The sequence below is a fragment of the Hipposideros armiger genome, unplaced genomic scaffold, assembly GCF_001890085.2.
Source record: "Hipposideros armiger isolate ML-2016 unplaced genomic scaffold, ASM189008v1 scaffold_33, whole genome shotgun sequence".
Lineage (NCBI taxonomy): Eukaryota > Metazoa > Chordata > Mammalia > Chiroptera > Hipposideridae > Hipposideros > Hipposideros armiger.
In genome coordinates, this window is record NW_017731383.1 from 337,597 (window position 1) to 349,474 (window position 11,878).

The following is an 11,878-nucleotide window of genomic DNA, read 5'->3' on the forward strand; positions in this document are numbered from 1 at the left end:
GAGCCCTGAAACGACCCGTGCGCGGCTGGGGGCAGGCCACTGCTGGGAGGTTTTGGCATGAACCGGAACGCTGCACCCGAGCCGTACTGAACTGAGGTTACTTTCAAAGTAACTCAGTCACTGTCACCTATGAAGAACGTATGTTAAGGAACAAACCTTCATTTTTAAAGCGCAGAGGAGATTTTATTGGAGATTGTGTGATGCAGCTCTCCCAGTCTGCCTGGCACACATTTTTAGGGTGAACCTTGAAGCCCTGGCTTTTCGTGGCCGCTTTTGTCACCTGTGCCCTGCAGATGTGTCAGCATATCCAAGCAGCTGCTGTTGGTGTGGGAGGCTGTGGGAATGCTATGACCCCCCCCCGCCCCCCGCTCAGCCTCCTGGGGATGCGTTCCCCATCGCTTCTGCTGAGCCTCCAGACTCAGGCGTTTTCCTGAAATGAGCAGTGTCGCTTGTGATGCTCTCACGGGTGTTGAATGACACCTCAGAATTCTAGTTAGGTTTTTATTACAGAAATGACGGCAGTTCGTTACAGATATGCTGTACTTTCCAGGTGGGTATAACGTGTCGAGCAGGTCAGTTTGTCTTCCTTTAAACTTGATGACAATTCCATTTCCTTATAAATGGCAGGCTTCTGCACGCCACCGCCTCGGGGTGCAGGGCTGCTGTGACTGTGCTCTGGATCGGAAGGGTCCCTGCTGTGACTGTAACTTCTGTGCATTGTCCCTAGAGAACAGTGGTTTGGCTCAGGACCCAGGGGCTGTGACCCCTGGAAAAAAAACTCGAATTGTTCTGTCAGTTGTTTGCAAACCATATTTTCAAATCTGACAAGAAACCAGAGCTAAGTTCCGGCAGCACTAACCCTCTGTGGCAGATGCTGTTCAGCTGCTTTACAACCTCAGCCCCTCATGTTTGTGGAGGAGCTGGCGATGGGCAGAAGCTGAAGCGTCCGGCATAGGCAGGGCGCAAGGTGCCCCTGAAGCGGCCTTTCCTCCCTGCGTCCTTTGAGTGAAGCTGCTGGGAGGCTGGGCCTGCTCCTGAACCCGCCTGTGCTGGGGAAGCTTCCGGAGCCTCGTCTCCCGTGAGCTGTTGAAGGAAAGCAAGCTGCCGAGGGCCTGGGCGCTCACCGCTGTGGAGGCCGCGCCACCCCGGGGGCCGTGTCTCTGGCTTGCTTCCATTTCTTCCTCCCCAGACCCACACACAGCTCCAGGCTGATAAGCCGACTCCCTCCGGCCAGGCTTACTCCTGTCGCAGGTTCAGCACGGCGCCTCTTAACAAGATCTAAGTTGCCTGTCCTGCTCTCAGAGTTACTACAGAGGCAGCAAACCACGTGCTTTCACAGCACGCTTTCTTGGTCCAGAAAGCGAAGTCCTGTCTGTTGGCACAGGGCCTGGGGGGGTGGGGGGGGCCTTATGAGTCGCAGCTTGTGTCTGCACCCCAGGCACCATTCAGAGCTGCTGCCATCGCGTGTGTTTGAAACCTTCTAATGGCGTGGGGAGAAGTGCATCCCTGACTTCACCAAGTAACGAGTTTGAAAAAGGATCATGGCTGCAAGGTTTAGGGACCAGCATTAGACAATATATTCTGAAAAACTGATTTTGGTCGATCTTTAACACATTGTTTGACTTTAGATTTTTTAAGAATTTGGAAAAAACGTAAGGAAATAGAAAGTTTCCATATTGAATGATCAGAGTGACTTGGGGATGTAGTGGGCTCCGCCCCTTTTCTTTGATCATGGCGGCCATAGCTCTGGAGTCTGTGCAGGAGGAGCTGAGAGGGGACAGGACCCAGCAGGACCGAGGCTGCTTCTGTGTTCCAGGCCCTGCCCTCGGAGCAGCGCTACCCTACCTCGTCCCCATCCTCCGGAGCTGCCTGCAGCCCGCCAGGGACCCGCAGATGCGCCTGAAGCTCTTCTCCGTCCTGTCTCGGGTGCTGCTGAGAGCAAAGGAGACCCTGGACTCCCACGGGTAGGTGGGCCCCGCCCCGTGCCCCACCTGTGCTGTGCTGGGGGCAGGGTATCCCCACCACCCCCATACGGAGGTCTCAGGTGAGAACGGGGGTGGTCCCTGCTGCCTGCAGCTCCGTGTCCCCCTGGGTAAACAGCAAGGTCATGGTGGTGAGCATACCGCACAGAGAGACACTAAATCAAAGTCCCTTTAGTGTGGTCATTAAAATTCCATTGAAGGAAAACATTTTAGGGAACATTAACTATTAATGGTTTATATATTAGCTGTTCCCAGTTTTAAAAGCCTTTTCGTACCTTTCAAACCTAACAGAATTGATTGACTTACCACTGATAGTTAAAGCGGTAGCAAGTGCTTTTAGGTAGCATTCCTCGGACTTGATGGCTTTGAAGTAAAGGAGAAGGAGCAAGCAGCCTGAGGTAAATACTGACCGGTCCAGGCTGGTGCAGAGCCCTGGGGACACGCCGCCCACAGCAACACCCCGACCTGAGTGACTCGGGTCTTGCTGTGGGGCAGAGCTGGCCTCGTCCCGCCTCAGTGAGATGCCATGAGCTGTTTGGGGACCTGACCCCAAAGGGAACAGATCTATCCAGAGTCCTGCATTGTCATTGACCTGCGGTGACTGCTTCCACAGAAATAATTGGGTTGTTCAGGCTCTTCTTCTCTGAATGTTGCCCTGATCCCTCTGCTGTTGCGCCTCTAGCCAGACACCATATTTGCAGAAATTCCTGCTGGGCTGCAACAGCCTCCCGGCTTCGAAGGGACCATAAGCAGATGCCGAGTGCAGCCCCAGCAGCTGTGCTGTCAATAGGCAGATCCTCGCCAGCCGGCCGGCTCCCTGAGCCTGGCTCAGCCGTGTCCCTGTGGACAGTAACTCTACTCAACACAGTGTCCGAGTTTCTACCAAGCTCCCAAAAGAACCTGCACTTGGAGACCTCCTGGAAAGACTCAGGATCAGGAGAAGAAAGTTGTTCAATTTACAGTTACGTAGGTGGAAGTATTAGCTATTTTCACAGAGAAAATTAACCAAAATAGCATCTACCTGGTTCTGAGTTTTAGGGTTATCAAGTGGTAGGATATGAAATACGTTAAGTCCCCAACTTATAGACATTCGAGTTGCGAACTTACACAGATACGAACGGACCTCGCATTACGAACATTCATAGATGAGAACAAATCGCGGAAGTAGCTCCCGTGTCTGCCGGACGTTGTCACAGCTGTGCTGCTGTGTGCTCACTGTACAGTGCAATAGTGAACAGTAGTGCAGTGCTCAATCAAGCCCAGGATGTCCGGAAGCAAGAGGAAAAGCAGTGGTGACGTGGAGGGGACTGCTAGGAAGCGCAAAGCAATAACCATGGAAACAAAAGTGAAAATAATTGAGAGATTGGACCGAGGCGAAAAGATGGTAGGCGTCGCTCGCTCTTATAACATGAGTCGTTCAACCACTGGCTTTCCATTGTATATTTGCATCAAAGGTGTATAAGACTCACTTTGTCGGACTTATGAACATTCTCCTGGAACGGAACTCGTTCGTAAGTTGGGGACTTACTGTACGTCGTTGACTGCTGAGACAGGAGCAGTCGAAAGGGAATCTGTCCACTGGGTGGGCAGGCACTTTCAGGCACCCACATGGTGTGTGGGTCCTGCTCTGAGGGTGGACGGGCAGGACAGGTCCCCGGGGAGGGGCTGGCTTCTGCCATCGGGAGTTTCCACCTTGGACACAGCAGTTGTAAAGGCTTCCACGGGCCTCGTTAATATACGACAAGCTCTGAAGAAACAGCAAAGATGTTGGGGGCCTCAGCTTGAGGATGGCCCTCTTTGGAGGATCGCCCCCTAGGTTGGGAGTGGTTCTCTTTATGAACAGGGGTGCTCCTTCAGCAGAGTGCCCCAGACTGAGAGCTCTGAGCCCTCTGGCCCCAGCCCTGAGGCCCTCAGAGGCCAGCGCCCTGACTTTCTGCAGTTTTGCAGGGACGCTTGCCTGTTCTGCCCTTGTCCCCGGACATCTCAGGTCAGAGCAAGGCCCCTGGCAGGCGTGTGCTCGGCTGCCTGTGGGGGAGCTCCGCCTGCTTCCTTGTCTTAGGGGCCGAGCTGTGCACGGGCTGCCTCTTCCTGTGCGTGGCAGCTCTTTTTTTTAAAGTCAAGTGCTTATACTCCCTGACGTGCTGATGCTTCGGATGGCAGTTCATTCTGGCGTTGGATGCAGGACGCAGCCCCTGCCTGCATCTGAAGGCCAGCGCTTGGCTCTTCCAGCCACGTTAATGGCCCACTTCGGATGGCAGAGCGCAGGGCTCTTTCCAGAGGATTTGCTTGTAAATCACTGTGCAGGAAACAACAGCTCTTTGTTTTAAAATGAAAGCACCTGGAGAACCTAATGAGGATGTGTAAATCATCCTGAACCAAGTGCACTTTCCAGGTGGGCCCATGGGCGCCCCCTGCTGGTCCCACGTGCCCACACCCCTGCAGGCCCCACTCTCTGCCTGAGCCTCCTTTGGGATAGCTTGTGGTAATGCTGGGAACAAATCAGCTGGGAATAAAGTGGATTACTTATTTCACAAAGTACGTTTTGATCTGTGAGCAGAGGCCTGCAGGTGCAGTGGGACTTGGCAGGAATGCAGAGGCTGGTCTCTGGGCAGCGTTTAGTGGGGTGCTCAGAACCGGGCCCTGCATACCGAACCACCAGCAAGTGGAGACATGACAGCCCGGGTTCTGGTTTGGTTTAGATTTTTGTCTTGATGGGACATGGACATGGCTGGTGACCACTGAGCTAAGAGTCAGCGGGGACGTCCATGTCTCCCCATGTGGTTGCACTCAAGGCCCCTGGGGCTGACCTGCGGTGTCCTTGGTGAGGTGGACAGGACTGTAGCCAGAGGGCCTGTTAGGCGTGTCTAAGGTCACACACGTGGCCTGGTAGATGCTCCTGTGACGTGTGCTCAGGTGCATGCAGCTCCTGCTCCCTCCTCAGAGCTGGAAGGACAGGTGAAGCCCCTCCACGGCAAAGTGGGAAGGAGGCTGGAAGAACATGCTTGGGCCCCCAGGTTCTCTGGAGCTCAGGACTGACCCATGGCTGGTCCCAGAGAGGCCAGCCGGAGCCCTGGCCCGTGACAGCCTCCTCCCCGAGGGGAGCGGAGGGCTGTCTTGTTGGGGGCCCACGTCCCCTCAGCCCAGTTCGTCTCCTTCAGGGAGAGCCTGTCTGCCGTCCTCACCTGCTTTCTGGTGCTTCCTTTCCAGGCAGTTTCACAGCTACCTTGACACCGTGATAATGGACATCTTGGTCCCCAATCTGCAGTGGCACGCGGGGAGGACAGCCGCAGCCATCCGCACGGCAGCTGTGTCCTGCCTTTGGGCGCTCATCAGCAGCGAGGTCCTGTCGGCCACACAGGTGGGGCCCCGGGCGTCCTGGGCCCGTGCAGGGTGGGATGGGCTGCGCCCCGGCTGCCGGCCCTTCTCAAAGCCCGGCAGCAAAACGCCAGTTTCTAAAACACATGGAGGGAAGGGAGCCTGGGGACCCGAGGGCAAGAGCCTGGCCGGAGTCAGTGGGAAGCTTCCTGTGGTCATCTTGGGGGATTTCTGAGGTTTATATATTGAATGTTACTCTTTACAAGACAAAGAATTTAATCGCAGGAGCCTAACTAACTTGGCTGGTGTGGGCTTTCTGCATTATTTTTATTCCTCTCTCCAGCTAACAGGGAAATTAATGAAACAATTGAGAGGAGAGTATTAAAACATTGTTTTACTGTGCTTGTGCCTTCACATTGTGAAAACATCTCACCAGGGGCTCACCTCCTGTCAGACTTTATGAATAATGGGCTTCTTAAAAATCAACTGACCACGTTAAACAGAAATGGTTCAAATTATCTAGACTGTAAAATTGAGCTTCAAGTCCGCTTCTTACGTACAGATTTCAAAATAGCATTCCGAGTCCATTGTGTTTGTATTTGTACCCAAACCAAGTCTGTAGTTACCGGGGTGGGGCGGGGGGTGTAAGGCGCAGGCACGGCGAGTGCATCACACCCCGTGTTTGTGCTGGTTGCAGATACAGGACGTGCAGAGGACGCTGATGCCCCAAGTTCTGACCACCCTGGAGGAAGATTCTCAGACGACTCGACTGACCTCATGCCGAATCATTAGCGTATTTTTAGAAGCCTCTGGTGGTGCGATTGATCCAGATAAATTCACCAAGATTTATCCTGGTAGGATATTTCCTTTTTCCAAAGCATATGTGTATATTTGTTTGACAGTGTTCCTTATATTGGAGAAATAGAAAATGCTACTTTGACTTCTGGCTAAGTTGGTACTGAGTCCAAACATGGCAATGACACATAAAATATCAGTGAGTAACCGACAGAGCACAAGGAACAAGACAGATCTGTGGACCAGAATGGGGGGCGCAGGGACCAGCAAAAGCTCAGGTTCCCACAGCAGCCGGGGTTCGGCCGTAGTGTGACGGGGCGCCCGCGGTGTGAACCCAGGCCTGGGCCAGGCTGTGTGCCACCTGGAGACCCGCGGCCTCACTGCCTCTGGAGCCCAAGCACCAGATGAGTCCAGGTGCAGAAGCCGGCCCCACCGAGAGGAAGGGTGACCGCGGATGGCCTGTGAACACAGGTTCCCACACGTGGCGAGCTGGCACGGGGGAGGAGAGCAGGTACCCAATGCCAGGGCGAGGCGTAACTGACACAGTGTATAAGGTCCTCGAGAAGCTAAATGAATAGCATCCATTAAAAGCCAAGTTGAGAATCAAAAAGGTAGATGGGATTGAAGACCGGACTGTGGGGAAAGAACCCACCAGAAGCTGCGGGCAGGCACGTGGGCATGTGTACGCGGACCCCAAGAGAGCGGCTGGGTGTGGCTGGTGGCGGGCAGAGGCCCGGAGCACAGGGCTGCGACCTGCCATTCCGTAAGCCGGCTTTCGTCGTCGTCTGTGCTGTGTAGGCCACAGGGACTTAGTCATTTTAAAAGACGGATTTAAGAACTCCTGGAAGTGGAAAGTAATTCCTGAAATTTCACACTCGGTGCCCTGGATAAGCCGTAGACAACTGTGAATCTGTGAGCTGGGAGATGGCCATCTGCGCGTCCCCTCCCACCGCACTGGGTACCCAGCCTGTCATCTGCTGAGTCTCCAGAAAGCACCGGTGTGGGGGCCAGAGATTTCTCAGAGATTATGTAAGAAAAGCAGATCCTTGATACAAGTCTTACCATTAACGTAAGAGATTGTACCCATTGGGGAAGATGATTCTGTTTTCAGCAGCAGAATGGTCTGGTCCTGGAGGCTCAGCAGAAACAGAACTGACTCAGCTGGCAGCATGTCATGTCACCGGGCCCTCAGCTTGTCCCTCAGAGCCCACAGAGGGCAGGGTCAGCAGACATCCCTCCTGTGCTGTGTGCTTTCGGGGGGGCGGCCAGGCGTGAGGCTCACAGGCAACGGGCTTTGAACGGAGCATCATGGGGCCGCCTTGTTGGTGAGGGGAAAGGGGTGGACGAGCTCGGGGCCGGTCACTCCTGCACTCTGTGTCCACAACGTCCACCCTTCGGCCGGAGTGGGGGACCGGGTGTGGGCTCCTGGGACCCGGGCAGCACTTGCACTGGCCCATCTGCCTCACTGCCGTCCTGCCCCTCCTTCCAGAACTGTTAAAACGCCTGGATGACGTTTCCAATGACGTGAGGCTAGCGGCTGCCTCTGCCTTGGTCGCCTGGCTGCAGTGTATCAGAAAGGATGCCGGGAAGTCTCAGTCCCAGAGTGACATTCAGCACCTGTACAGGGAGCTGCTCGTGTACCTGGATGACGCCGAGAGCACTGTCCAGGACGCGGTCTTGGGTGAGCGTCCGTGCGCTCTGACTGACACCTGTGTGCATGTGTCAGCACCATCTCCACAGTCGGCTGCAGGGGACGCCGCTGGCGGGGCGGTGGAGACCTTAGGGCTCCAGGCCCAGGACACCCCGAGAGCATGGTCTCTGTGGGTGACAGCCCTTAACAGAAACTAAACCAGAGCTGGTTTAACGTATTCATCCCTGTGTTGAAAGCGGAAGCCCATTCCATATTATCATTAATAGCATATGTCTGTCAAAGATACATTTTCCAAAACAAAATAATGAGCAAGAAGGGTATCACTGTTGTACACGTTTGCAGATCTCTTTAATGTCCAGCCTGGTACGAGGCAGTGAGATTGTCTTGTCTGCATCTGTGTCGGTCATTCGTCATAGGTGTTGTTTCGTTTGAAGTACGTGGAAGCCCTGGCCTCGCAGATGGGAGTGCGAGAAACATTTCCTGGCTGCTTCAGAGGAGGGGGTTCTCCGATCCTGGCCCCGGCCGCTTACCCGGAGGGAGACTCTGAGGCCACTGTCACTTCCATGTGTGCTTTGGTAGCACCCTGCTCTGGCCACTCGGAAGGTGTCACCATTGAGTTGTGCATCTCTTCTGAGTGTTGACGTGTCACATTTGTTAGCATCGAGCTTAGAGAAGTCTTGGGAAGAAAAGCTTTGGAAAGCAGGCAGGCTTATGGTGGCAGAAACGAGGTTTCTGTGGTTGTAATTTCTGCTTGAAAGCTTAAATGTTATCACTGGCCACAAATACTGCCACTTCACTCATTTTCAAGAATATGTTTGGCCGAGTTCCCAAGTCTGCATACCTGACTTGGTCAGTCGTTTGTCACCTGCTCATTCTTTTGAGTCAAGGTGTTTCTGGCTCAGCAGCAACTCAGCCTCATGATGCCGCACCCCCTCCTAGCGACTCCGTGTCCCCGTCTCGCCAGTGCCCTTTGTCACCACGCTGAACTCCCTTTCCACACAGCAGTTACAGGTCGGGCTCAGTGAGCACTGGGAAGCGCGGTGCATCTGCAGAAAGCCCTGGAGACGCCACTGAGAGTGTGATGCAAAGTACAAGGAAAATGCCAACAGGTAGATTTTAATTAGAGTAGAATTCTAAAAATATTCAAATAACCCAGAAGTCAAGAAAGAAGGAAGAGGAAACAGAAACAGGGACAAGCAGGAAACAGATAGTAGGCCAAGTCTAACGCGGCAGCAGTCCCAGTGGGTGTCGCTTTTTAGTTTTCAGTCACAGCTGACATTCAGTGTTACATCAGTTCCAGGTGTACAGTGTAGGGTTACACATTTACGGAGCCTAGAGAGTGATCCCCCCATTAGTCTGGTACCCGCTGGCCACCATGTTTAGTTAGTACAGTATCATTGACTATTTTCTCTAGGCTGTACTTACATTCCGTGACTCTTTTGTAACTGCCAATCGTGCCTTCTAACCCTCCCCTTTTACACCCAGCCTCCCAACCCCCACCCAGCTGGCAACCATCAGTTTGTTCTGTGTCTGTGAGTCTGGCTCTGTTTTGTTTGTTTGTTTGTTTTGTTCTTTATATTCTACAGATAAGTGAGATCATATGGTACTTGTCTTTCTCTGACCTATTTCACTGAGCACAATACCCCCTAGGTACATCCATGCTGTTGTAGATGTCAAGATTCCATTCTTTTTATGACTGAGCAGCACTCTATTGTATAAATGCACCACCTCCTCTGTATCCAGTCGTCTGTTGATGGACACCCAGGTTGCTTCCATGTCTTGACTATTGTGAATAATGCTGCAGTGAACTTAGGGGTGCAGGTATCTTTTTGAATTAGTGTTTTTGATTTCCTCGGATAAATATCCAGAAGTGGAATTGCTGGGTCCTAAGGTAGTTCTATTTTTAATTTCTTGAGGAACCTCCATACTGTTTTCCATAGTGGCTGCACCAGTGCCACCTGCAGTGCACGAGGGTTCCCTTTTCTTCACATCCTCACCAATAGTTGTTGATTTATTGATGATGGCCGTTCTGACAGCTGTGAGGTGATATCTTATTGTGGTTTTAATTTGCATTTCTCTGATGATTAGTGACTTTGAGCATCTTTTCATATGTCTATTGGCCATCTGTATGTCCTCTTTGGAGAAGTGTCTGTTCAAGTCCTCTGCCATTTTTTAAAAATTAAATGTATTGGGGTGACATTGGTTAATACACTGCCCACTTTTTAATCAGATTGTTTGTTTTTTTTGGTGGTATGTTGAGCTCCTTATGTATTTTGGACGTTAACCCCTTATTGGACGTATCATTTGTGAGTATCTTCTCCCATTCAGTAGGTTGTATTTTTGTTTTGTTTGATGGTTTCCCTAGCTGAGCAAAAACTTTTTAGTTTGAAGTAGTCCAATTTGTTTTCTGTTCGTTTGTTTGTTGCCCTTGCCTGAGAAGACATATCCAAAACAATATTGCTAAGAGTGATGTCATTTACTGCCTATGTTTTTTTTCTAGTTTTATGGTTTCAGGTCTTACATTTAAGTCTTGAATCCATTTGGAGTTGATTCTTGTATATGGCGTAAGAACATGGTCTGATTTTTCTTGTGTGTGTCTGTCTGGTTTTCCCAGCACCATTTATTGAATAGACTGCCTTTACCCCCATTGTCTGTCGTAGGTTAAGTGACCCTATAGGCGTAGGCTAATTTCTGGCCTCTCCAGTCTGTTCCACTGACCCGTGTGTCTGCTTTTATGCCAGGACCTTGCCATCTGGTGACAATAGCCTCGTATTGGTTTAATACTTATTTCTGGCATTTGAAGGGTGTTTGCTGTTTTACAGAGGTCCTCAAAGCAGGTAGTGTCCTGTTCCCTGACCTGCTGGTGACAGAGACGGAGGCCGTCATGCACAAGCATCGCTCTCCCGCCTACTGTGAGCAGCTCCTGCAGCACGTACAGCCCAGGGCATCTGCACAGTGACCGGAGCTGCATGGCTGCAGCTGGGATGGGCTCCGACGCAGACCTCATGCTCACCCCCCGCCTCCTCAGTTCCCCCAGGATTTGTAGCCTTTGAGCCTCCTAGCAGGGCACCTTCTTGTCAGCAGCCTGAGATGCTCAGAAGACGACTGACAGCGAGAAGAATGTATTTCCTAAGAAAAGAGTCCAGTTTTCTCCTGGGAAGCTTTTCAAACTCAGCAGCTTATGAAGTAACATTCACTGAGTGGCTCTATGTTTTTATGTCTTTTTATACAGTTCCTTGAGAAGTCCACCAAAGATCTACAGCTAACTGGAAATTAAAACTGTGAGCTGTGCATACTGGCGGCCACATCAGCTCTCGCGTGCTCTCCTAAGGCCACTGCTAGGTTCGTGGATTGTCGGGTCTGTGTGGCTTAAATGTCCACCAAGAGAGTTCCCGACCATTTTTTTTAAAGCCAAAGGGATTAAAAAGAAATTCCATTTTTTCTTTAGATTCTGACTACTGACATTTACTGTCTCAGTGAACAGACTAAAAGGAATTTGAAATCTTAAGAACTATCATCAGTGAAAATTTTCCCATTTAAAATGTTATGGAACTTAAAATGTTATGTGATATATTTGGTCACAGTATTTTTTTAGGTCAGTAATGCTAACAGTGTTGAAATAGAATATTTAATAAGATACAATTTTGGTTGCTCTCTTGTAAGTAATGGTAAAGTAAAATTGTATTTTATTCTCTAGCACTTTCTACACCCAAGTGCCTAAAAGATTTCATTTTAAGTGCTTATTATTTCCAGAAGCCAAATATATATGCTAACACAAGGGGAAAATGCTGTATGTATTTTCCACAATCAGATATTAACATTTATGCTTTGGTGTTTGAAACTTAATAAATATATTTATTATAATTATTCTGTATGCCTGTCTTTATATGAGTTGATAATTAATTGCCATATTTAGAAACTGCTCTTTTTCTCCTTAGATTTAACCTCACCGCGAATCCAGCCTCAGAACCCTGGGCCTCCGCCCTGAGGGTCTCCCACAGCTGGCTCTGGTGGCCTCTCTGGGCACCAGGCGGCACGAGCCCCCCACAGAAGGTCACAGGGCCGGCAGCGAGGCCACCTGCCTGGGGCTCACCTTGGGGGAGAGAGGCTGGAGGTTGGGCTGGGATCTGGGCCG

At 51.2% G+C, this 11,878-nt stretch overlaps 1 protein-coding gene across 1 annotated transcript in view; it reads left to right on the forward strand.

Annotated features, from left to right (window-relative positions):
• Positions 1–11,607, forward strand: part of DNAAF5 (dynein axonemal assembly factor 5) — a 33,872-nt gene extending 22,265 nt beyond the window's left edge. Inside the window, exons 9-13 of the mRNA XM_019637415.1 lie at positions 1,817–1,964; positions 5,190–5,340; positions 5,995–6,151; positions 7,582–7,773; positions 10,566–11,607. Coding sequence (XP_019492960.1) covers positions 1,817–1,964; positions 5,190–5,340; positions 5,995–6,151; positions 7,582–7,773; positions 10,566–10,702 — 785 coding nt within the window. The 3' untranslated portion in view covers positions 10,703–11,607. The remainder of the gene's footprint in view (positions 1–1,816; positions 1,965–5,189; positions 5,341–5,994; positions 6,152–7,581; positions 7,774–10,565) is intronic.
• The last annotated feature ends 271 nt before the right edge of the window (positions 11,608–11,878 follow it).